At 44.9% G+C, this 26,706-nt stretch overlaps 1 protein-coding gene and 1 pseudogene across 1 annotated transcript; both read left to right on the forward strand.

Moving 5' to 3' along the window:
- Positions 1-22,204, forward strand: part of LOC136628707 (zinc finger protein 420-like) — a 74,378-nt pseudogene extending 52,174 nt beyond the window's left edge.
- On the forward strand, positions 5,036-13,530 carry LOC136627150 (oocyte zinc finger protein XlCOF29-like). The gene is made up of 4 exons (XM_066602086.1): positions 5,036-5,127; positions 11,874-11,965; positions 12,146-12,325; positions 13,501-13,530. The coding sequence occupies exons 2-4, from the start codon at positions 11,888-11,890 to the stop codon at positions 13,528-13,530; spliced, it is 288 nt and encodes a 95-aa protein (XP_066458183.1). The 5' UTR covers positions 5,036-5,127; positions 11,874-11,887.
- Positions 22,205-26,706: the final 4,502 nt, after the last annotated feature.

Consider the following 26,706-nt stretch of genomic DNA (forward strand, 5'->3'; position numbering starts at 1 on the left):
GTATAGGCAGACCCCTGTAACATTTCTGTAGCAAGAGTGTAGGCGAACCTCTGAAACATTGGTGTACCAAGAGTATAGGCGGAACCCCAGTAACATTTCCATAGCAAAAGCATAGGCGAACCCCTCAAACCATTCAGTAGAAACTGCATAGGCGGACCCCAGTAACATGTCTGTAGCAAAGGTATAGGCAGACCACTGTAACATTTCTGTAGCAAGAGTATAGGCGGACCCCAGTAACATTTTCTTAGCAAAAGTATAGGCAGACCCCAGTAACATTTCCATAGCAAGAGTATAGGCGAACCCCTCAAACCATTCAGTAGAAAAGGTATAGGCAGACCCCAGTAACATTTCTGTAGCAAGAGTACAGGCGGACCCCAGTAACATTTCTGTAGCAGAAGTATAGGCGGACCCCAGTAACATTTCTGTAGCAGAAGTATAGGCGGACCCCAGTAACATTTCTGTAGCAGAAGTATAGGCAGACCCCAGTAACATTTCCATAGCAAGAGTATAGGCGAACCCCTCAAACCATTCAGTAGAAAAGGTATAGGCAGACCCCAGTAACATTTCTGTAGCAAGAGTACAGGCGGACCCCAGTAACATTTCTGTAGCAAAAGTATAGGTGGACCCCAGTAACATTTCTGTGAAATATTTCCTGTTCCATGTGGAGCATCGATACTACTTTGCGAGAAACGGAGGGATCTAGTCTTATGACTATTCTATCGTCGAGTACTTTTAAGTAGGGTTCTTTTCAGGATAATGCCTGTATCTCCCAATCCATCAAGCAATTGTAATTGCTATCAAAAAGGCAAAACCACCTATTGTCAACATAGTTGTGTGTAAAAAAAAATGAGCAAGGGGACGCAACCTGTACCTTTAGGGTTCTAGGGCGGAGTCCCATACCTAGACCCTATCGTAAGAAATCTAAGATTTTTGTAAAGTCCAGCCTGCTCAAGTTTGGTCTACCTGATCCTCACCAACTATAGAATTTTTCCCATACCCTGGAGTATATAGCAGAGATAGAGTTCTTTCAGCTTTCTAAGAAAGTGGTTATTACCTTGGACGACAGTCATTGATCTCTCAATCTCTGCCTCTCAGGAGCTATGCTGTCAGCTTCATCCTGTGGTTCTCTTGACAGAACACCGGGCCCTCGGACATAAGGTCCTGCCTGAGAGGTAGTGGAATTGAAGTCTGAACCATCAGTGAGGAGAACTATTGGAACCAGGTCCTTTTTGGCCATGCTGGGGCAATGAAAATAACCCTTGTTCGGCAGTTCTGAATTTTTTGCAGGGCTCTGGAGATTAAGGGAAAAGAGAGGAAGCATACGCCAAGTTCATGTCCCATTCCTTGGAGACTGCGTTCAGTGCCAGAGGATTGTCTGTTGGGTTTAAGGTGAAGAACTTGCGATACTTCGAGTGTGTTCTTGAAGAAAGGAGGTTTATTTCTGGGTAACCCTACTGAGACATAAGCAGATTGAATACTTCTGAGTTCAGAGACCATTTCCCTGGGTCTAATTTTCGTCGGCTCATAAAGTCTGCTGCAATGTTCTGGGAGCCTTTTAGTTTAATTGCCAATAAGGACTTTATTTTGTCTTCTGCCCAGGAGAATTTCTTTGTGACAGGTGTTGAAGATGAGGATGTTTGGAGCTGCTCTAATGACGAATAAAAGACTCTCTTATAATGTTGTCTGAAAATATCTTAGCGTGTTCCCCAGGTACTATGCCTTATGTTTGGATCAATGTTTCCTATACTGATCTAAGTTCTCTAGCATTTGAGGATTGAGAGCAAATGTGGGAAGGATAGGAACCCTGAAGTTTCCAATCTGCCACCTGTGTCTTCCAGACAGACTCACTACCACTGGTAGTGTCTGAAATAAATGGAGATAGAGACCACTGGAGACCTTTTTTTAAGGTTACAGGGCAACAGCCACCACTCTAGGGATTTTTTCAATTAAGTGGACAATTTAAACTTTTTGTTTGATGATTGTCTTTTATCCCATATGGACAGGATTTCCTGCTGGAGGGGCCTAGAGTGGAATTGCACCCATTGCATTATCTCATTCTGCCAGTGGAGTGGCTTTACAGTGGATATAGTAGCAGGCTTATGTGTGTGCACATCCTTTGGGTTCAATACACCCCTATGAAGCTGCCTGTGTACGGGTTTCATCTCTGCTCATGTCAGTACCCTGTTTATGACGGTGGTTACTTTGGTCTGATATATCAGTGAAATGATTTATTATAAACTATGAGTGAATGTAAATATAGTGACAGTTTAACCTGACACTAATGAGTTAGTTGTTTCTTCATCCGCACAGGAACACACTTATATACCTGTATGGTGTAGACACATTATTCCATCTATCCAGATACTGAGGTTGATTGATGGGGGATTTGCCTGTCTGTGGTTGTTCTTTTACAACAGAGCTGTGGATGCAAGTGGTAGTGTCCTCTGTTGCTATAACCACAGACAGGCCGCCCCACTGTGGTAATGGGACACGATGGACGACCTAGGTGGGTGGTGTGACTCCGGGTCATGTGACTTATGACGCGATGGTCTAAAGCTCCGGTGTTCCCGTATGGGACTTCAGCTGCTCCTGACGGGTCAGACACACGTGGAGGCGCTATCTGATGACGTGAGATGTGGGAGGTAGACGCGGTCTGCGTAGATGTGTAGTCCACATCCCCATTTGCTTGACCATTCATTTCACCTATGACCATATTTGGACCTTATGGAGCTCGTGACCAGATGTGTCCAATATCTTCTGAGTAGAATAGGGAGGAGGGATATCTGTCAGCTATTCTGATTGGTGCGCTATAGAGTATATATCTTAGCACTGCTTAACTTGATTTTATGCTTGACAAAGGCCCAGTTGGGGCGGAAACGTCGTCGTGTTTTGCACTAGTTTACAAATGGAGAACCAATAAAGGAGACACCTGATGGAGCTGAACGTTCTCTTAAATCGCTGTGTGCTGCTCTACAAGGGATTTTCTTGGATACCATATAATGGGGTGATGGTGAGCGGTGAGCGGCTGTTCTGCTCTCTGCTGTGATGTTATGGTGATGTAGTGCCGACCCCAAAAAAGTCAAGATAATCTCTGAGGTAACTGTCTCTCTCTCTGGTAATCTATGAGGTAACGGTCTCTCGCTCTCTGGTAATCTCTGAGGTAACTGTCTCTCTCTCTCTGGTAATCTCTGAGGTAACTGTCACTCTCTCTGGTCATCTCTGAGGTAACTGTCTCTCTCTCTTTCTGCTAATCTCTGAGGTAACTGTCTCTCTCTCCCTCTGGTATTCTCTGAGGTAACTGTCTCTCTCCCTTTATGCTAATCTCTAAAGTAACTGTCTCTCTCTCTGGTAATCTCTGAGGTAACTGTCTCTCTGGTAACCTCTGAGGTAACTGTCACTCTGGTAATTTCTAAGGTAACGGTCTCTCTCTCTGGTAATCTCTGAGGTAACTGTCTCTCTCTCTCTGGTAATCTCTGAGGTAACTGTCTCTCTCTGATAATCTCTGAGGTAACTGTCTCTCTCTCTGGTAATCTCTGAGGTAACTGTGTCTCTCTCTCTCTCTCTCTGGTAATCTCTGAGGTAACTGTGTGTCTCTCTCTCTCTCTCTCTGGTAATCTCTGAGGTAACTGTGTCTCTCTCTCTCTGGTTATCTCTGTGGTAACTGTCTCTCTCTCTCTGGTAATCTCTGAGGTAACTGTCTCTCTCCCAGGTAATCTTTGAGGTAACTATCTCTCTCCCAGGTAATCTTTGAGGTAACTGTCTCTTTCCCAGGTAATCTCTGAGGTAACTCTCTCTCTCTCTCTCTCTCTCTCTGGTAATCTCTGAGGTAACTGTCTCTATCAGGTAATCTCTGAGGTAACTATGTCTCTCTCAGGTAACTGTCTCTCTCAGGTAATCTCTGAGGTAACTGTGTCTCTCAGGTAATCTCTGAGGTAACTATGTCTCTCTCAGGTAATCTCTGAGGTAACTATGTCTCTCTCAGGTAATCTCTGAGGTAACTGTCTCTCTCTCTGGTTATCTCTGAGGTAACTGTCTCTCTCTCCGGTAATCTCTGAGGTAACTGTCTCTCTCTTTCTCTGGTAATCTATGAGATAATTTTCTCTCTCTCTGGTAATCTATGAGGTAACTGTCTCTCTCAGGTAATCTCTGAGGTAACTGTCTCTCTCTCTCTCTGGTAATCTATGAGATAATTTTCTCTCTCTCTGGTAATCTATGAGGTAACTGTCTCTCTCAGGTAATCTCTGAGGTAACAGTCTCTCTCTCAGGTAATCTCTGAGGTAACTGTCTCTCTCAGGTAATCTCTGAGGTAACTGTCTCTCTCTCCGGTAATCTCTGAGGTAACTGTCTCTCTCTCTCTCTCTGGTAATCTCTGAGGTAACTGTCTCTCTCTCCGGTAATCTCTGAGGTAACTGTCTCTCTCTCCAGTAATCTCTGAGGTAACTGTCTCTCTCTCTCTGGTAATTTCTGATGTATCTGTCTCTCTCAGGTAATCTCTGAGGTAACTGTCTCTCTCTCTCAGGTAATCTCTGAGGTAACTGTCTCTCTCAGGTAATCTCTGAGGTAACTGTCTCTCTCTCTCTCTCTCTCTCTGGTAATCTCTGAGGTAACTGTCTCTCTCAGGTTATCTCTGAGGTAACTGTCTCTTTCAGGTAGTCTCTGAGGTAACTGTCTCTCTCAGGTCATTTCTGAGGTAATTGTCTCTGTGGTAATTTCTGAGGTAACTGTCTCTCTCTCCCAGGTAATCTCTGAGGTAACTGTCTCTCTCTCAGGTTATCTGTGAGGTAACTGTCTCTCTCTCAGGTAATCTATGAGGTAACTGTCTCTTTCAGGTAATCTCTGAGGTAACTGTCTCTCTCTCTGGTAATCTCTCAGGTAACTGTCGCTCTCACCCTCTCTCACCTTGTAAAGCACCCTGTGTGCCCGGCCTTATGCTCATCTGTAGATCATCCCCTGGTCATGTGATCCCTGACTCTTCCTACACATGACTGATCACATGACGGTGACATCATCACAGGTCCTGTAAGCACAGTCTTGCGTCTGGCTCTGCAGTTGGAGGTATGTGTGCCCCTCATGCTGGTATTATTAACCCTTCACTACCCGCCTGAGATGAGACGTCCTGGCTGTGAGGTCAGCAGTGGCTTTTCTCCTCTTCTGTTCTATTTCAGTAGCTGCGTTCATCTTGCGCCATCTTGTGGAATACAGCACACACTACACAGATCTGTATGTCCCGTACCTTTAGGCCTCTTTCACACAGGTGAGACAAGATCGCCGCCTTGTTCCCACGATTTTGTAGCTACAGAGATGCGTTTTCATGTGAAAAATCGCGCATTGCATTGTTGCTGCCTACAATAAAAATTTTGGCGCGAGACGGTTAAGCTCCGCCCCGAAGCCAAGCCCAAGCTTTACCCCAAAAACTAAAGGGAATACTTACCTAAATGCTCGGTCCGGCCCTCCCGCTGCTCTCCGGAGCTCCGCTGGGCCTCCTGCAATCCTCGTTAGCCCACAGAAGTTCACTTCCTGGTTGAGGGATCCATAAATCCCGCCTCCAGGAAGCAATGGCTGGGATTAGTTCATCCAGCACTGCACTGATTGGCTAAGTAGTGGCCAAAGAACCAATCACCAGCCAGCACATTGTGGAGGCGGGATTTGTTAATTGGCTGAGCCCTGGCATTGACTGGCCAATTCATAAACAGTCATCGCATTGGTTCATCGAGCGCTGCATTGATTGGTTCATGCAGCACTGCTCAGCCAATCAGAGCCATCGCTTTCTAAAGGCAGAATTTATGAATCCTTCAATCAGGAAGTGATCTTTTGTGGGTGAACGATCATTGCAGGATGCCCAGCGGAGCTCGGGAGAGCAGCGGGGGGTCCGGACCGAGCATTTTGGGTAAGTATTCCCTTTTTTCCTCCTGGAGTAAAGCTAAGGCTTAGTTTCAGTGAAGGGCTCAAGTCGCATCGCACAAAAACCATGATTTCTTCCTACGTGACAAAGAACAAAGGCTCCATAGGAAAACACGGGCTGCCAAAAGAAAATCACAAATTCCGGCAATATAGAGTAGCCTTTTTTTCTTTTTTTGTCCTCGCATAACAGCATGAGAGAAAACAGCGCTAATGTGAAGGAGCCAATGGGAAAGCAGGGCTTCACATACATGCGTTACCCTGCGCCATCGCATCACTGCAAAATCACACGATCTTGTTGCCCGTGTGAACGTCGCCTCAAGCTCACGCCGGGGTTTTTGTGTGGATCTGCATATTTGCTGCGTCTTTAACATCTATGCAGGTTTTCGCGCACCTATTTCCTGCATATGTACTGCGTAGCTTAAAAATGATGTCCGAATTGTCGCTCTCAGGTTTCCTGGCAACCGGTGTAAAATCCGTAGGGAATAATCATGGAACCACTGGAGCCCCTTTTTATGGTTACAGGGCAACAGCCAACACTCTGGGGATTTATTCAATTAAGTGGACAATTTAAACTTTTTGTCTGATGATTGTCTTTTATCCCATATGGACAGGATTTCCTGCTGGAGGGGCCTAGAGTGGAATTGCACCCAAGGGACCATCAGTATGCAGGTGGTCATGTGACCGAGTACCCTTATGACTTCTCTTATAGAGGTGAAGTTTCTACTCTAAAATCTCCTAATGGAAAGGATAACATTTTCTCGTTTTGTTTGAGGCAAGAAGGAATAACCTTTTGAGGAGTTGAGGAGAAGCCCAAGAAAAATCTTTCGAGAGCCTGGATTTAGGCTGGATTTCTCAAAGCTGATAAGATAACCGAACTCGGATAGTAATGTAACTGTTTGCCCCAGGTAACTCTTCATGGAGTCCAAGCTGTCCGAAAGAATTAGGAGATCATCCAGATAAGGAATTATGTTACTTCCTTCACCCCTGAGAAAGCCAATCAGCTCAATCATTACCGTGGAATAAAATCTAGGAGCAGAAGAATTACCAAAGGGCAGACAAACAAAGTGGATGATTTTAAATCGCGAATCTGAGATATTTTTGGTAGGTCAATGCTGAGGAATTATTCCTACTGGATCACACATGTAACAGGGTCTCAAAATGAAAAGGTCCTCAACATCGCAAAATTATACATAGTCACCTCCGCCTCGCCCCCACATGCAGCATTTCACTCTGCATTCCCCTGTAGGAATAGCTCAGGCTCTGAGGATGAAATATCAGATTCTGACTGTTCCTTCAATGAGGAACAGTCTTCAAATGTTTCTGCCGTGGTAGACCCTCTCCTAGAGCACAATAGATGGAATGCTTTGTTAAGTCATCTTTCGAGACAACTGAGTTTACCCTTTGACACCCTCGTTGCTTCTTCTTGGGTTAGTAGGGGCATTTCTGAATGGGCAAACCGCTTACACCAAGGCATCTTCTCTGTTGCCCCACAGAAATAGTTAGCGTAGCTGTCTTTTCAGCTCTCCCAGGCAATTAAATTCCTCTGCTAGTCCTCCCTGGATGATACCAGGCTATATGCTGCACATTGTGGCTAAAGTATTGGTCCGCAGATCCTCCCTTCAGAAAGTTTTTCACTGGCCTTTTCTTTACAGGAAATCACATGTTTGGCAGTCGTTTAGACAATATCATTTCCAAGGCAACAGTTGGGAAAAGTTTGCATCTTCCACAATACAGGTTCACTCATCAATGCACTGCCCAGAAGTAGAAACCTTTGTAATTCCTTCCATTGCTCCAGCCCACAGCCTTCAGAGTTGTGTCATCCACTCAAGACTGCAAATAATGGTCATCCTTCAAACTATGTCCTTTCTGATGTTCCCAACCTCAGGCAACTAACCGATCCTTGGCAAAGTTCTTCTCAGTAAGAAAAGCGTTCCCTATCCCAGTCATCCAGGATGGGGAGTTGTCTTCTACTATTTAGTAACTTGTGGTTTACTCACATCCGAGATTCCTGGGTTTGTGATATTGTCTCTTTGGTATACACAATAGATTTTTATTTTAACCCCCAGAGCACTTTTTCGCTTCTTACACAGTTTGATGCAATGAAACTCCCCTTGTACATTTGAGCCTTTCAGGATTTACTCAACCAAGGTGTCATCATCTCCATTCCCTCTCACGAATATTTTACTAGATTGAACTCCAAAGTTGGGAACAAGATTGTTGTTCCCAAAAAGGACAGATTGGTTTGTCCAATGCTAGATCTGAAGCTCCTCGATCGCTGTGTAAAGGTTTGTCATTGTCATTTGGGTTCCATCCAAGTGGTGATCGCTGCTATGGATCAAGATGAAAATATATCAATAGACCTCAAAGAGGCCTGTCTCCAAATCCCAATTCAGAAGTCCCAACAGCGTATTCTTCAGTTCGTAGTTCAGCTGAATAATTTCCAGTTTGTTGCCCTGCAGCAGCTCCACGAGTGTATACCAAGGTTCTATCAGGTGTTGTGATGCTCCTTTATCTCCATTGGATTGTGGAGATCGGCAACATACTGATTAAGGCTTCGTCTCTCAGGGCCAACGAGGAGAGCCTCAAGATAGTGCTGGATACTCTCAGGCGTTTCTGGTGGATCATTTATCGTCTGAAGTCTAATCAGACCCCATCACGACAGCTAACCTTTTTTGGTCTATCCAGGAGAAATGCAAACCAGAAACCAGCTCCTCTGCAGTCGCTCCCATGCAAGAACTGGCTGGAAATCGCAACTAATTCACAGGAAAATGGAGAAAGTCCAGCAATGGGTTAAAAAATTTCAGTCTTTATTAAACGATCCAGACAGACATGGAGGATCAAAAGACATGTGCCGTCTTACATGTTTCAGGCAAGCCTGTTGCCCTTAATCTTAGAGACAAAGGCATGTGTGAGTAATACATATATCACAATAAACAGTCAAAAAGGTGCTTGAAACAAGAACACAGGAGATGGTACAACTTTCAAGGGACAAATTTTACTTACTCTAACAATGCTCCCACACCCCTATTTTCATCCGCCAGGGCATGCGGGTGCTGGGGCTTATGGTAGCTGCATTCAAGGCAGTCCAGTACGCTCACTTCCATACTCAACCACTTCAACAAGCCATCTTAGCCAGCTGGAACACATCGCACAAGTTCCTGGATTGGCCCTTGATCCTGCCTCAGTCGGTCTGTCATTCCCTCCTTTGGTGGCAGATGTCACCCAACCTCTCAGGGATGTCTCTCCTCCCTCTTCGCTGGAAAGAAATAACCACAGACACAAGTCTCTTAGGCCTATTGGGAGGGGGGGTCCACGGCAGCCTGACAGTTCAGGGACAATAGTCCAAATTCTGAATCGTCCCTGCACAAGAACATACTGGAAATCAGAGCCATACTCCTGTCCTTGACCTAATGCTTCCAGATTTTGGCCAGTTATCCTATCCATATCCTGATATACAATGTGACGGATGTCATGTACACAAACTACCAGGGCAGCACAAGAAGCACAGCAGAGATGATGGAGGCTTCCAAAATCCTCTGCAGAAGTCCCAGACATCTCAGCCATTCACATTCTGGGAGTGCAAAATTGAATGGTGGATTTCCTCAGCAGGAAAACCGTAGACCCAAAAGAAGCGGGCTCTACACGGGGAAGTTTTGCAGAGATCTGCGACACATGGGGTGTGCCAGAGGTGGGTCTGATGGCATCCAGACTCCACAGTCGGCTCCCGCTCTTTGTGATTTACAAGCATTGGCGGGGGACAATCTAGGAATCTCATGAAATCAGTTCACTATCCTGTACGCTTTTCTACTGACGCCTCTTATCCCATAGCCTTAAGAGAGTCAAGATGGAGGGCATCCCAATGATCCTTGGTATGCTGATTGTGTCCCTACTGCCCGACACACCCCTGCCACTCAGACAGGATCTGCTGCAGTAGGGAGCGGCGCACACTGCCCCTCCTTACTATTTCCCATCAGCACCTTCGGACCTCAATTTGGTCTTTGACGCATTATAATTGTTTCCCTATCAGCCAATTTGTGACATTTCACTTTGTCTGCTGTCTTGGAAGGTGGCCTTTCTGGTTGCCATCACCTCCATTCGCTGCATCTCCAAGCTTGCCATGTTATCATAGAGATCTCTCTTTCTGGTACTTCATCAGGACAAGACGGTCCTCCCACCCATTGTTTGAGGGATCCACTTGTTTCTCTGTTCTGAGATTCCCCCTTCACTTCTTTGTTGAGTTTTATGTTGTTTTGAGTTATACTTCAGTTAGTCTTTCGGCTTTTCCTTTCCTAAATCTTGTGTACAAACTGATGTAGCTGAGTAGCTACCGGAGGGGTATAGCTGGTAGGAGGGGTCAACTCTTCCCTTGCTTATTGTCCGCCTTCTAGTGCTGGAGATATAGTCAATAGGGTTATAACAATTTTACAACCTCATTCCCATATCCTAAATTTATGCACTTTTGTGCAAAAAGAAAGAATTTAATTGTTGTTTCAATATTTTTCTGAAAGGGTCACCCCAAAATCACATCATTGTATATACAGATGTAGATAGATTCTATATGCATCCATATATCCAATGGTGTGATTTTGGGGTGTCCTTTCCTGAAAAATTATTGTAATACCAATTCTTTATTTTCAAAAAATGTTAATTTAGTTTTTTTTATTTATATCAGTGCATTCAAAAAGCTGATTTTACACTTTGAACAGTTAAACCAATCTTCATTGCCAGAATTGCTGTTTTTTGGTCACCTCGTCTAGTCAGAAAAATGGAATTAAAATAAGATCAAAAACTCCAATGTGCACTAAAATGCTCCCAACCACATCTACAGCTCGGCCTGCAAAGCACAAGGAATCACACAGACCCAAAAAGAAAAATGTGATTTTTAAACAGAAACAAAACTGTTGCGTCTTTACCGGACATGCGGCATACATAAACAAAAGTATAAGCACTACAGTGCAGAAAATAACAAATGAGCACGACGATGTCACGTAAATACAAAACTAAGGGAAAACCTTTCCCTGCAAACTACTACCCCAGGAGGAAGCGCTGCCTACTCGGCGGGCCGATCGCTTCCGACAGGTGTGGACCTATACTCGAACCTGAGCCACTAATAAATCCCTACCAGGGAGCCCTGATACAAAAGAGAACAGTAAACGGAAATCCGCAGTGGTACTTGGCTTTAGCAGCAATGAAGAGGAGCTTCAGTGGCAGTCAGTGCTCCGCAGCAGCAATCCAGGAAGCACTGAGGTCAATACTAGCATAGATTAAACAGGGCAGGGCCTCGCCAAGACAGGTGAGGACTGGCATCACCACCTGACACCACCTCCTCAGCCCCAGGAAAGGTAGAGACACTGCTAAACCCTGGTCCGGCCTGAAAGCAAGGTGAAGACTTCAGAACGGCTGCAACACAACTTTATAAACTTGGAAGCGCTGTAGTCTGACATGGAGAATAAAGGAAACGTCATTATCACCTCACAGTAATAAAAAAACAATGGTAGAATGCTTTCATTGCTAAACAATGGAACTTTTTTATATATATGTTTCCTTTTTCATTATACAGCACATTAAATAACATCAGTAAAAATAGCCACCTGCCACATAATACAAGCCTTCATCATCCTGGTTCTGTGATAAAGGGAACCTGTGAGGAGTCTTACACTCCCCGAACTACAGGCAGCATAATATCCTGACCGGCGCCCACATTACAGACATCTACAGTATGTTCTCTGGGACACTGCGGGTTTATACATGAACAATTATCCAAAGACCAGAAAAGGAATGTGGAGAAGAGTCATTGGGGCGGGTCCCTGCTGACCCGGTCACATTTGGACTGACTGTCAATATCTATCAATTAGGCATCACAAAACTCCTGACATCAGACTTATCCGGATTTTATATTGGCTCATCTTCTTTCCATTCAGGTCGTACAAAATTGGATCCTCTGATATCTTCTTTGTAACATTATATTCCAGATTCACCGTTCAGGATGGAAAAGGACAGAAAGAAGATGGTGAAACATATGTTAAATCTCACCATGGAGATACTCTTCGAGCTTACTGGAGAGGTGAGAGATTCTGATGATGTCATATTACATTAAATGTATTTATGGTAATAACAGATGATGTCACTGGAGAGGGGAGGTATTCTGATGATGTCACATTACATCCTTCTTATCTATGGTAATAACAGATGACATGACTGGAAATGTCTGTAGTGATATTTATTAATATCTCCCTATGTACAGGATTACACAGTATTGAAGAAGACATCTAGTGATGGCTGTCGGGCCCCTGTGTGCGATGGACAGAGTAGACCCCTGAGCCCAACCACGGGGACCTCACCTCACCTTCTGAGACATAAGGACATCAATGTACAGAAGATTCTAGAACTCACCAACAAGATGATTGAGCTGCTGACTGGAGAGGTGACGCTGCAGGGAATGCTGGGACATTATACAGTAACAGCACTGGAGGCTTCTGGGTAATGACTGTATATTGTGTTGTCAGGTTCCTATAAGGTGTCAGGATGTCGCTGTCTATTTCTCCATGGAGGAGTGGGAGTATTTAGAAGGACACAAGGATCTGTACAAGGAGGCCATGATGGAGACCCGCCAGCCGCTCCCATCACCAGGTAATAGACAGGACTAAATGTTCATGTATATCTTGCTGATACACTATTTATATATCCTGTTTGTATCTTTTGATCTTATATGTCTTGCATGCTGATATCTTTCTTCATCTCTTTGATGTCTTTTTTTGAACAATCCCTTTTTATTGAGAGATAATACTTGAGATGTGAATCATTCATAACATAATGAGCCGCAGTACATATCAATACCAGCTTGGTTGAAATGGATGCGAAGGTCCAACCTGTAAGAATTATAACAGTAGGATGACTTGTCAGGTTTTGCTTATTAAGGTAAATAATAAATAAATCCTGTATATTGGTTAGAAGGCTCTGAAGAACAATGCTGACGGACATCATTGGGAACAAGTTGTCTCCTGGAGAGAATTTCATTGTCCCTTCTGAAACGGGTCGTTAGCAGATTTTGTGTGAGCCTTTCTACCATCGACCTAAACTTCTATAGTCAGATACCCCCATAAACTACATCTAGAGAGGAACAACTTGTGATGTGATATAAGTAGAACATATAAATCAGAGCTTGTGACCCGGCTGGGCCAAGATACACCTCTGTGGTATTCCTGCTGGAGGTGTTTGTGCGGGTCGGTTCAGGCCCCTATACATAAGGGGCCGCCATCACTTAGACTGTCTAAGAATTTAAATTCATATTTGTAGCAGATTGATATCTACAGTTTGGTAGTCTGGAATAGTTAATTGGAGGCATTCCAACTGTCAACAAGGTATATAAAGGTAGGTAAACTAATCCTTCAGTCTGTCAGTGAGAGGGGCCCCACCACCCACTATGTAAACAGTACTTTACTGTTAACCAAGTTCATAGGAATATGTAAATGCAGCCCCATTCCCACTAGGTGTGCATGTGGGGCCAGACAAACGCCTTAAATATCGAAAGAGTAAAGTTCTTATCCCGTGCCCCTATACCTCTTTTAATGCACCCCAAGACTTTATTTTCTTTTGCAGCAGCTGACTGGCGTTGACTGCGCCAAATAAGTCTACAGTCATCTAGTGCCACCAGGTCTTTTTCCATCTCACTTTTCCCTAGCAGTACCCCATTTAGTGTATATTGGTGGCATCCATTTCTTCTGCTCATGTACATAACCCTACATTTATCAGTATTATCTATGTCCGTTTGTAGCCGCACATTGGCCTCCGTTGTATTAATTACCTTGTATAATTTTGTGTCATCTGCAAATATTGATATTTTGCTGTGCAGCCCCTCTATCAGGTCGTTGATAAATATATTGAACAGAATGGGGCCTAACACTGAGCCCTGTGGCACCCCACTAGCAATGGTGGTCCAGAGTATGAGCCATTTATGACCACCCTCTGCTTTCTATCTCTGATCCAGTTCTTTACCCAGATACACACATTTTCACCCAGACCGAGCCGTCTCATTTTATATATTAGCCTATTATGCGGCACGATGTCAAATGCTTTAGAGAAGTCCAGATATACAATCTTTTTTTCTGCCCTGACCTACCATCAAGGCCATAGGCTCTGCCATTTTTTGACAAGATCTCTAAGGGCCAATCTAGATGTAGGAGGGTGGTGATTGAAGCCAGCAATAGACACTATTAGTATCAATAGGCTAGCATAGGGATTGTCCTAGCAGCCTTAGAAAAGCCCTTTGGCTTTTAAGCACACCTCTAGCTATTTCTTCAGCCAGTACTCAGCACCTGTAAATCAGGTACTGCTAACACATTGTTAAATCAGTACTGGGCTTACTATACTGCTACTAACCCACTGCTTCTGTCAGTACTTGGCACCTTTAAATCAGGTTGCCGACACTACATTACAGAAGCAGTATTGGGCCTTGATTTGTGTCGATAACAAGGCGATTGAACCTTTGTTGCCACTGCTATAATACCAAAAATCAGTATCCTCAGACTGTCATCATCTCATTGTGACTCGTATACAGGACATTCTGCAAAAAGTGAGCCATCGCTGAACTATGTCGACGGAAAAATAAAATGCGCACACAAGATGACGGCAGAAAATAATTGAAAAAAATTAAATGTCTTTAAAAAAAAAAAGTGTAGTGTAGTAAAAAAAATACTATACAAGTTTGGTATCGTAGTAATCGTACCGACCCATAGAATAAAGTTATCATGTTTTTGTTGCAGTTTGTGCGCCGTAGAAACAAGATGCATTAAAAGATGGCGGAATGTCGTTTTTTTTTTCATTTTACTCCACTTAGAATTTTTTTTAAGTTTTTCAGTACATCATATGGTACTTTAAATAGCACCATTGTAAAATGCAACTCGTCCCGCAAAAAACAAGCCCTCATACAGCGACTTCGATGGATAAATAAAGGAGTTAAGATTTTTTTAAAGGGGGGAGGAAAAAAAGAAAATGGAAAAAAAGGGGCCCCGTCATGAAGGGGTTAAAACCCATCTATCATTGACTGAGTCAATACTATTAGAACCATACTCATTGTCCAATTCATGGACATATGGTTTAAATTGGGTTACTCCATCTAAACCCAATATACAGGGTCATTCTTTTATGACCTGACTTGCGAGTATTCCTCTCCTGTATCTGGGTCTGAGTTCTGTGTTGTGTCTGGTCTGTTACTGTGGTGTTGAGGCCCATATACGTGTGCATAGGCTTCACGGTAGTTGTCTAGCCCTAGTGTGAGTGTTTTAATGATTATCCTCCTGTGTTAGGCATGCAAAACTTAGCAGGGGATTCGTTTTAATCCCCTACATCTCGTGTGACATTTCTTTTCCATTCATGAATAGACTTGAGAAAAAACTATATAATAGATTTGCCTCCCCCCCCCCCCCCCCCCCCCCATCGTCTTCTACGGTTTCTCCTGCATTATTTGTTAAGGGGCCAATGCTTCCAGTGCAAATCCTCTTACTGTTTATATAATTGAAAAATAGTTTAGGGTTATTTTTGCTCTCTTTAGCAACTAATCCCTCTGCCTCCTCCTTGGCAGATTTAATCTTTTCCTTACATAATTTGTTTTTTCCCTATATGATTTTAGCGCTTCTTATAGACTTGTCGAGCCACATTGGTTTCCTTCTACTTGTAGTTCTTTTATTATTAAAAGGAATGAACTGCTCACATGAGGTGATTAGGATCCTTTTAAACTTCTCCCATTTGTTGTCTGTGCTGTTATTTTTGAGGATGTTGTCCCAATTACTGTTACTGATAGTAATTCTGAGCTGATCAAAGTTTGCTTTACTGAAGTTTTGTTTTTTTTGTCCCTGTATTGCTTTGCTCCCTGTATTTCTACCCACAGAGATTCCACATGTTCATCTCCTACATGTATATCTTCTTGTAGCTTTGGCATTAAGTACAATTTAACATACAGACACACCCCTCCCTCTTTCAGGTTGCCACGGTCTCTTCTGAAGACATTGTAACCCTGTAAATTCACAGCCCAATTGCAAGCCATATCATCAAGCCATGTTTCTGGTATTCCCACTATATTGTAATTTTCTTCAGACATTCTCACTTTGAGTTCACCCACTTTACTGATCAGACTTCTTGCATTCGTTGCCATGCAATTTATACGGTGGTTGTTCTTTATTTTCATTGTTCTACCGCTGGTCCTATTAGCTATTCTGCCAGTTCTAACTGTACTAACCCCAACCCCTGCTCAACCCCCCCACTCCCATTACTTGGTCCAAGATCGCTGTCTACACTATCTACCCCCTAATTCTCTTGGTGCCCTCCCCTCAATCCCTAGTTTAAACACTCCTCCAGCCTTCAAGACCAGCTGCACCCTCTCCATTGAGATGCAGCCCATACCTACAGTAGAGCCTGTAGCAGACAGCAAAGTCAGCTCCGCTCTCCAGAACCAAACCCCTTCTTTTTACACTAACTCCAGAGCCAGTTGTTTACCTCCCTAAGATCCTGCTAACTTTCTAGTGTGGCTTGTAGTGCAGGTAGTATTTCCGAGAAAATTATCATAGAGGTCCTCACCCTAAACTCGTATCCTAGGTCCCTGAAATCGTTTTTGAGGGTGCTCCATTGACCTCTAATTTGTTAATTGGTGCCAATGTGCACCATGACTGCTGGATCCTCACCAGCCCCTCCCAGTAATCTGTCAACTGATCCATGATTTTTCAAACTCGAGCACCAGGAAGACAACACACTGTTTGATGATCCCAGTCTTTATGGTAGATTGCCCTATTTATCCCCCTTATAATTGAGTCCCCCATCACTATGCACTGTCTAGCCTGCCCTGTGCTCCCAGTCCCCTTCTTACTGGAGCAGTCATTTTCCTGGTAATCAGTGGGCATGTGGTGCTGCAGCTGTGTTGGCTCTGTAATGGCATCCCCCTCATCTGCCAACTTTGTAAACTTGTTGGGTCTGCCAGTTCAGGACTGGCCTCCCTGGTTCTCTTCCCTCTACCCCTTCTAACTGTCACCCAGCTAGCTGGCTACATGTCCTGCTCTTCCGAACTGCCGTCCTCCCCCACCTTTTCCCAAGCGAATGTTTAAATGTTGCAAGTCGCTCACCTAGATCCAAGATTTGGGCTTCCAAATGTGCAAAGTGCATGCATCTTGCGCAAAGTATGCACCCTCGATTGGCTGATCAAGGACCGAATACATTGCACAGGTAGCACAACTTGACAGCATTGCCAAGCATAGAGGACATTCATATTGGGATCTACAAATTTACCTACAGAAGAAAGGAAGATTGACCAAACCAAACGCGTTTTACAACCTCTCTGGGCTTTTTTTTCTCTCACTTAGTCACACACTTTCGCTTCACTGAAACCACACACACACACACTCCTAGACAATCACTGACTAGGAGACACACACAGAATATACTTATCAGCCCTTGTCAGCAGCCGATCTCGTCAAACACCAGGCGCAGACTCAGCATCGGGACCTCACTCTCTGGTTTCCTGCAGCTCCGGGACCTGCTCCTCCCCACTGGACGAATCCTCAGACAGCTTCCCTGGTCTTCTTGCAGCGGCTTTGGGGCTGCAACAACATTCCCCTGCTCTCCCCACTCCTTGCTACAGACTCGTGGCTCGCATTCAACGTCACTTCCGCCTTCATAGAATCATAGAATGGTGGAGTTGGAAGCGACCCTCAGGGTCATCTGGTCCAACTCCCTGCTCAGTGCAGGATTCACTAAATCTGGACAGCTACTTGTCAAACCTTTGTTTGAACACTTCCATTGAAAGAGAACTTGCCACCTCCCATGGTAACCTGTTCCACTCATTGATCACCCTCACTGTAAGAATGTTTTTTCTAATATCTAATTTGTGTCTCCTACCTTTCTGTTTCATCCCATTGCTTCTAGTCTTTTCTTGTGAAGATGAGAACAGGGCTGATCCCTCTGCACTGTGACAGCCCTTCAGATATTTGTCTCCACTCAGCCTTCTTTTTTGCAAGCGAAACGTGTTGTCCCTGTAATAAAATGTAGGAGAGCTTGTAGATTTTGATGAGGAAAAAACAAATCTATTAAGTAGTTTTTATCTAAGGTGTATCTGCAAAAGAAAACAAAATGTTAGATGAGATGCAGAGTGTTATGTAAACTCTCCACTAAATGTCGCTAGTCTAAACCAGGAAGACGTGCAGAGCAGACTTAAAAGCATTAAAAGAGTAGCATGCACCCCTGGCTTATAAGGGAATTACGTAATGTGAGACACAGACCTTTGTTTTTTATATTTAAAGACTCTATAGTGACGGAGTCTGTTTCACTGGATTTACACATAGCCAATGTGAAGCCGATATTAAAAAAGGGGTCAAAAAGTGAGCCTGGAAATTACAGGCCGGTAATTCTTACTTCTTACTTCTGGGTAAAATGTCTGAAAGGTTTCTAAGAGATGCTATCCTGGAGGACCTCAAGAAAAATAGCTGTATAACTCTGTATCAGCATGGGTTTGTGAGAGATCGCTCCTGTTAAACGAACCTGATCAGCGACTACTAAGTTCTAGACTGGACCGGGGAGAGTCTCTGGATCTGGTGTATCTGGACTTTTCCAAAGCGTTTGCTACTGTGCCACATAAAAGGTTGGTATATAGAATGAGAATGCTTGGTCTGGGCAAGAATGTGGGTAAGTGGGTAAGTAACTGGTCAGTGATTGATAACAGAGGGTAGTTAAGGGTACATACTGTGATTGTGTCACCATTACTAGTGGGGTACCACAGAGATTGGTCTTATGCCCCATTATTTTTAATATATATTGGTAATGACCTGGTAGAAGGATTGAGCAGGAAAATATCAATATTTGCAGATGACACTAAACTATGTAAAGAAATTAATAAAAGAGAGGATGCAGAGCCGTTGTAAGGGGAGCTCGATAAATTGGGGGCTGGGGCAGAAAAGAAGCAAAGAGGTTTAACACTGATGAATGTAAAGTTCTGCACAAGAGCAGAGGAAATACATGTCACCATTACACACTAAATCGGAAACCACTAGAAAAAAGACGGCTGAGGGGCGACCCAATAACTATGTATAAATATATCGGGGACAATACGGAGATCTCTCCCATCATCTATTTGTATCCAGGACTGTGCTAGTAATAAGGGAGTATCCTCTGCATCTAGAGCAGTGTTTCTCAACTCCAGTCCTCAGGGACCACCAACAGGTCATGTTTTCAGGATATCCTATAGTAAGAACACCTGTGGTAATGTCTGAGGCACTGACAATAATCACATCACCTGTGCAATACTAAGGAAATCCTGAAAACATGACCTGTTGGGGGTCCCTGAGGACTGGAGTTGAGAAACACTGGTCTAGAGGAAAGAAGGTTTCTAAGCCAACATAGAAGGGGCTTCTTTGCTTTAGGAGCGGTCAGACTATAAAACTCTCTGCCTGAGGGCGTGGTGATAAGAAATTTGATAAAAGAATTCAAGAGGGGCCTGGATGCCTTTCTTGAGCGATAAAATATTATATATTATAATGACTATTAACTTCAGAAGCGTCGGTGGTCCAGGGATTGTTCAGATTGCTAGATTGGAGTCAGGAAGGAATTTTTTTACCTTAAATGGGGAAAATTGACCTTTACCTCATTGTGTTTTTTTTTTCCTTCCTCTGGATCAACATTGGGGGTTAATAGGCTGAACTGGATGGGCATAGGTCTTTTTTCGGCCTTACATACTTTGTTACCTATGCAGGTTGGAGGGTTCATTAGCAAGGATGCGTGGGAACGAAGCAAAATATACTGTAAATTGGGGGTAGTGGCTAAAGTCATAACTCTATTCTTCTACTTTGTGTTAACATTACATACGCTCATTGAGTGTTTAGATAGAACCTTACTGGAGGGGGTCCATATTTGTAAGCCACCTGTTATCCTGGTATGTTTATTGTTTTTTTATCTATTTAAAAATGAAGAAGAAATTGAGTTCTTAGATGTATAGTTGTTTATCAGCTACAATTATCTTTGATGAGACTTCATGCATCGTTATTTTTTAACTGTAACAATCCTTTCTTGTTCAATAAAATTTCTAGGAAAAAAAATATTAGTGACATCATATCTATAACATTCTTAAATACATTGGCTTAGCGCCAGTATATCTGAAGTAATGCAGTCACCATATTATGTTCCTATACCAGCTCTGCACTGTAATCACTATCACTGAATGATCAGAGGTGGCATATTCTCTGATTGGTGCTCCCCATCTTCATCTGGGTTCAGACCGCAATGATGACTTCTTCCATTCATCACTTGTCTCTTTCTACATTCCTATCTTGAAAGAAGCTCAATATCCTGTGTGGCCCTATAAAGTAACATTTCCCCCTATGAGGCCTATTAAACTTACAGTGCCTACTCTATGGCCTTTAAAGCATACAGTGTTTACTCCAACCCCTGAAACTTATAGTGCCCACTCTGTGTATGCCCCACCACCGAAAGTCTTCACAAGCCCAACAAGTCTCTTTGTCACTCATAGCCTTCCTGGTCCAAATTATGTTTTTTCTCTGTGCAGAAGCTGATTCCTTCCCTCTATCCTACTCTCTGTAAAGTACTAGCAGATAGAGGTTAGAGTTAGCCTTTGCACCGAGAAGAGCAGCATCCAGATGGGCCGGACTACTAGGGACAAAGAGACTTGTGTATCTTGTACAGACTTTTAAAGAGGGCCTGACGAGTCAGCCATGGAACAGGTAGGCTGTCCATTTGGCCTTGAGTGCCATAGCAGTCAAGTGGTCTGCCTACATTGGAGCCACACCACTGCTGGTGGCCTAACATCAGCAGCTACTGATTGTGATCTGTTCTTGGTTACTAATTACATTTTGCTACATGGCTTGTAATTTGTTTGGAAATATGTAATGTTATAAAATACCAATATATATTTTTTAAGATTCAGATTATTCAAAAAATAGTAAAATGCGTTTTATTCTTGGCAGATGACGGAATCGGGAGCTCAGAGAGACGTCTGAGATCTGCAAATTGTAAAGCAGAAGATAGTGGTATCACACAAGAAGCATATGAAGAAGCAGCCATTATCCCAGATATCCCCTCAGCCCTTCACAGCAAAGATCAATCATCTGATTTTATTACACAGGTCCCATCTTCTGATTCATCACTGACTGATAAACAGAAGAAAAGTCATAGAAGGGGAAAACGTCAAGTAGCTCACAAAAGGAAGAAGCCGTATTCATGTTCAGAATGTGGGAAATGTTTAACCCGGAAAGAATATCTTGTTAGACATCAGAGAATTCACACAGGAGAGAAGCCCTTTACTTGTTCTGATTGTGGGAAATGTTTTACAGCGAAATCATCTCTTGTTTCGCATCGGAGAATTCACACAGGGGAAAATACATTTTCTTGTTCTGAATGTGGGAAATGTTTTACAGAGAAAAAAAGTCTTGTAAAACATCAGAGAATTCACATGGGAGAGAAGCCATTTATCTGTTCAGAATGTGGGAAATGTTTTACAGTGCAATCATATCTTGTTAGTCATCAGAAAATTCACACAGGGGAGAAGCCATTTTCCTGTTCAGAATGTGGGAAATGTTATATAGTGCGATCATCTCTTCTTAAACATCAGAGAATTCACACAGGGGAGAAGCTCTTTACTTGTTCAGAATGTGGGAAATGTTTTAACCAGAAAGCAGATTTTGTTGGACATCAGAGAATTCACACAGGGGAGAAGCCATTTTCCTGTTCAGAATGTGGGAAATGTTTTACAGTGCAATCATATCTTGTTAAACATCAGAGAATTCATACAGGGGAGAAGCCATTTTCCTGTTCAGAATGTGGGAAATGTTTTAACCAGAAAGCAGATTTGGTTGGACATCAGAGAATTCACACAGGGGAGAAGCCATTTTTGTGTTCCGAATGTGGGAAATGTTTTACAGCGAAATCATCTCTTGTTTCGCATCGGAGAATTCACACAGGGGAAAATACATTTTCTTGTTCTGAATGTGGGAAATGGTTTAAACAAAAAACACATCTTGTTATACATCAGAGAATTCACACAGGAGAGAAGTGAGTTCCTTCTAATTGTGGGAAATGTTTTGTTAGCCATCCTATAAAACAGGTTTAAAGAAAAAACTACCCAGATAAACTAGTGGATCATGCATATGGAAGGCTAATAAAAGAAAATAAAAATACTGATAAAATAGGAAAGTTCTAAGATAAGATACACAATCAGAAGAAGGATAAAAGTAAAACAGCATTTATATCAAAATCTAGCAGTCAGCATGCAAATGTAAGAGGAATTCAAAAGAAGAACTGGACGATTCTGAGAAATGACTAGAGATGAGCGAGCACCAAAATGCTCGGGTGCTCGTTACTCGGGACGAACTTTTCGCGATGCTCGAGGGTTCGTTTCGAATAACGAACCCCATTGAAGTCAATGGGCGACCCGAGCATTTTTGTATATCGCCGATGCTCGCTAAGGTTTCCTTGTGTGAAAATCTGGACAATTCAAGAAAGTGATGGGAACGACACAGCAACGGATAGGGCAGGCGAGGGGCTACATGTTGGGCTGCATCTCAAGTTCACAGGTCCCACTATTAAGCCACAATAGCGGCAAGAGTGGGCCCCCCCCCCCTCCCAAAAACTTTTACTTCTGAAAAGCCCTCATTAGCATGGCATACCTTTGCTAAGCACCACACTACCTCCAACAAAGCACAATCACTGCCTGCATGACACTCCACTGCCACTTCTCCTGGGTTACATGCTGCCCAACCGCCCCCACTCCCCCCCACAGCGCACACCAAAGTGTCCCTGCGCAGCCTTCAGCTGCCCTCATGCCACACCACCCTCATGTCTATTTAGAAGTGCGTCTGCCATGACGAGGAACCGCAGGCACACACTGCAGAGGGTTGGCACGGCTAGGCAGCGACCCTCTTTAAAAGGGGCGGGGCGATAGCCCACAATGCTGTACAGAAGCAATGAGAAATAGAATCCTGTGCCACCGCCATCAGGAGCTGCACACGTGGGCATAGCAATGGGGAACCTATGTGCCACACACTATTCATTCTGTCAAGGTGTCTCTGCATGCCCCAGTCAGATCGGGCTTTTTAATTCATAGACACAGGCAGGTACAACTCCCTATTGTGAAGTCCCTGTGGACCGACAGCATGGGTGGCTCCCTGGAACCCACCGGCGATACACAAAAATATCCCATTGCATTGCCCAACACAGCTGAGGTAGTAATGTCGTGCTTAATGCAGGTGGGCTTCGGCCCACACTGCATGCCCCAGTCAGACTGGGGTTCTTTACAAGTGGACACATGTAGGTTAAACTCCGTGTGCACCTACAGCATGGGTGGCTCCCTGGAACCCACCGGCGATACACAAAAATATCCCATTGCATTGCCCAACACAGCTGAGGTAGTAATGTCGTGCTTAATGCAGGTGGGCTTTGGCCCACACTGCATGCCCCAGTCAGACTGGGGTTCTTTACAAGTGGAAACAGATGCATTTATAATTCCCTGTGGACCCACAGCATGGGTGGGTGCCAGGAAGCCATCGGCGGTACATAGAAATATCCCATTGCATTGCCCAACACAGCTGAGGTAGTAATGTCGTGCTTAATGCAGGTGGGCTTCGGCCCACACTGCATGCCCCAGTCAGACTGGTAATATGTACCTTAACAGTAACCGCGTTGGTGGTAATGTGTTGGTGACTGCGGACCTAGTAGCGCGGTTTTATTTTGTTGGTTTTCGGAATGTGGCCAGGATTAAGTGGGCTGTGGCGGGGGATGTTTTTGAGGCACTACGTGTCCTCTCCACGTGTCCGTGGTTATATGCACCTTAACAGTAACAGCGTTGGTGGGAAATGGCCTCGCCGCCATCATGTCTTTGGGAAGCCTCTGTTTCCACACCCCAGAGACATACCATTAGCAGCGGTATAGGCAGAGCCCATAATTCGTAACATTTCAGCCGTAGCATTAGGACAGGCCCCACTAACATATCACTAGCAGCATTTTAGGGGGAGCACAGTATGCGTTCCATTTCAGTAATAGTAGCACTCAAGACAGGCCCCAGTAACAATTCCGAAGCAGCAGTATAGTGGGAGCGCAGTCTTCGTTCCATTTCAGTAGCTGCAGTATAGACAAGGCACAAGTTACATTTATGTAGCTAAAGTGTAGGCCAACCCCACACACCTTTCTGTACCATGAGTGCAGGCGAAGAACATAGAAATTGCTATGATTACACTGTAGGCGAGGGGCCACAAAAATTGCTGTATCAACAGTACTAATGTACATCCAAAAAATTGGCCATGGCCAACCAAGAGGGCAGGTGAAACCTATTAATCGCTTTGGTTAATGTGGCTTAAGTGGTAACTAGGCCTGGAGGCAGCCCAGTTTAACGAAAAATTGGTTCAAGTTAAAGTTTCAACGCTTTTAAGAGCATTGAAACGTATAAAAATTGTTTAGAAAAATTATATGAGTGAGCCTTGTGGCCCTAAGAAAAATTGCCCGTTCGGCGTGATTACGTGAGGTTTCAGGAGGAGGAGCAGGAGGAGGAGGAATATTATACACAGATTGATGAAGCAGAAATGTCCCCGTTTTGGATGGTGAGAGAGAACGATGCTTCCATCCGTGGGTGCATAATACGTATTGCTTAGGTATCGCTGCTGTCCGCTGGTGCAGAAGAGAAGTCTGGGGAAATCCAGGCTTTGTTCATCTTGATGAGTGTAAGCCTGTCGGCACTGTCGGTTGACAGGTGGGTACGCTTATCCGTGATGATTCCCCCAGCCACACTAAACACACTCTCTGACAAGACGCTAGCCGCAGGACAAGCAAGCACCTCCAGGGCATACAGCGCGAGTTCAGGCCACGTGTCCAGCTTCGACACCCAGTAGTTGTAGGGGGCAGAGGCGTCACGGAGGACGGTCGTGCGATCGGCTACGTACTCCCTCACCATCCTTTTACAGTGCTCCCGCCGACTCAGCCGTGACTGGGGAGCGGTGACAGTCTTGCTGGGGAGCCATAAAGCTGGCAAAGGCCTTGGAGAATGTTCCCCTGCCTGCGCTGTACATGCTGCATGATCTCTGCGCCTCCCCTGCTACCTGGCCCTCGGAACTGCGCCTTCTGCCACTAGCGCTGTCGGATGGGAAGTTTACCATCAGTTTGTCCACCAGCGCCCTGTGGTATTGCATCATTCTCGAACCCCTTTCCTCTTCGTGAATGAGAGTGCAAATGCACTCCTTATACCGTGGGTCGAGCAGTGTGTACACCCAGTAATCCGTAGTGGCCAGAATGCGTGTAACGCGAGGGTCACGAGAAAGGCATCCTAACATGAAGTCAGCCATGTGTGCCAGGGTACCTGTACGCAACACATGGCTGTCTTCACTAGGAAGATCACTTTCAGGATCCTCCTCCTCCTCCTCCTCTTCCTCCTCCTCAGGAAAGGATGACAGGCAAGCAGCATGGGTACCGTCAGCAGTGGGCCAAGCTGTCTCTTCCCCCTCCTCCTCATGCTCCTCCTCGTCCTCCTGAACGCGCTGAGATATAGACAGGAGGGTGCTCTGACTATCCAGCGACATACTGTCTTCCCCCGGCTCTGTTTCCGAGCGCAAAGCGTCTGCCTTTATGCTTTGCAGGGAACTTCTCAAGATGCATAGCAGAGGAATGGTGACGCTAATGATTGCAGCATCGCCGCTCACCACCTGGGTAGACTCCTCAAATTTTCCAAGGACCTGGCAGATTGCTGCCAACCAGGGCCACTCTTCTGTAAATAATTGAGGAGGCTGACTCACACTGCCCCGCGCAAGTTGGAGTTGGTATTCCACTATAGCTCTACGCTGCTCATAGAGTCTGGCCAACAAGTGGAGCGTAGAGTTCCACTGTGTGGGCACGTCGCACAGCAGTCGGTGCACTGGCAGATTAAACCTATGTTGCAGTGTCCGCAGGGTGGCAGCGTGCGTGTGGGATTTGCGGAAATGTGCGCAGAGCTGGCGCACCTTTCCGAGCAGGTATGACAAGTGGGAGTAGCTTTTCAGAAAGCGCTGAACCACCAAATTAAAGACATGGGCCAGGCATGGCACGTGCGTGAGGCTGTCGAGCTGCAGAGCCGCCACCAGCTTACGCCGTTGTCACACACGACCATGCCCGGTTGGAGGCTCAGCGGCGCAAGCCAGCGGTCGGTCTGCTCTGTCAGACCCTGCAGCAGTTCGTGGGCCGTGTGCCTCTTCTCTCCTAAGCTGAGTAATTTCAGCACGGCCTGCTGACGCTTGCCCACCGCTGTGCTGCCACGCCGCGTGACACCGACTGCTGGCGACGTGCTGCTGACACATCTTGATTGCGAGACAGAGGTTGCGTTGGAGGAGGAGGAGGAGGAAGGTGCTTTAGTGGAGGAAGCATACACCGCCGCAGATACCACCACCGAGCTGTGGCCTGCAATTCTGGGGGTGGGTAGGACGTGAGCGGTCCCAGGCTCTGACTCTGTCCCAGCCTCCACTAAATTCACCCAATGTGCCGTCAGGGAGATATAGTGGCCCTGCCCGCCTGTGCTTGTCCACGTGTCTGTTGTTAGGTGGACCTTGGCAGTAACAGCGTTGGTGAGGGCGTGTACAATGTTGCGGGAGACGTGGTCGTGCAGGCCTGGGACGGCACATCAGGAAAAGTAGTGGCGACAGGGAACTGAGTAGCGCGGGGCCGCCGCCGCCATCATGCTTTTGAAAGCCTCCGTTTCCACAAGCCTATACGGCAGCATCTCTAGGCTGATCAATTTTGCAATTTGCACATTTAACGCTTGAGCGTGCGGGTGCGTGGCGTCGTACTTGTGCTTGCGCTCAC

The sequence above is a fragment of the Eleutherodactylus coqui genome, chromosome 5, assembly GCF_035609145.1.
Source record: "Eleutherodactylus coqui strain aEleCoq1 chromosome 5, aEleCoq1.hap1, whole genome shotgun sequence".
In the NCBI taxonomy this organism is placed as follows: domain Eukaryota; kingdom Metazoa; phylum Chordata; class Amphibia; order Anura; family Eleutherodactylidae; genus Eleutherodactylus; species Eleutherodactylus coqui.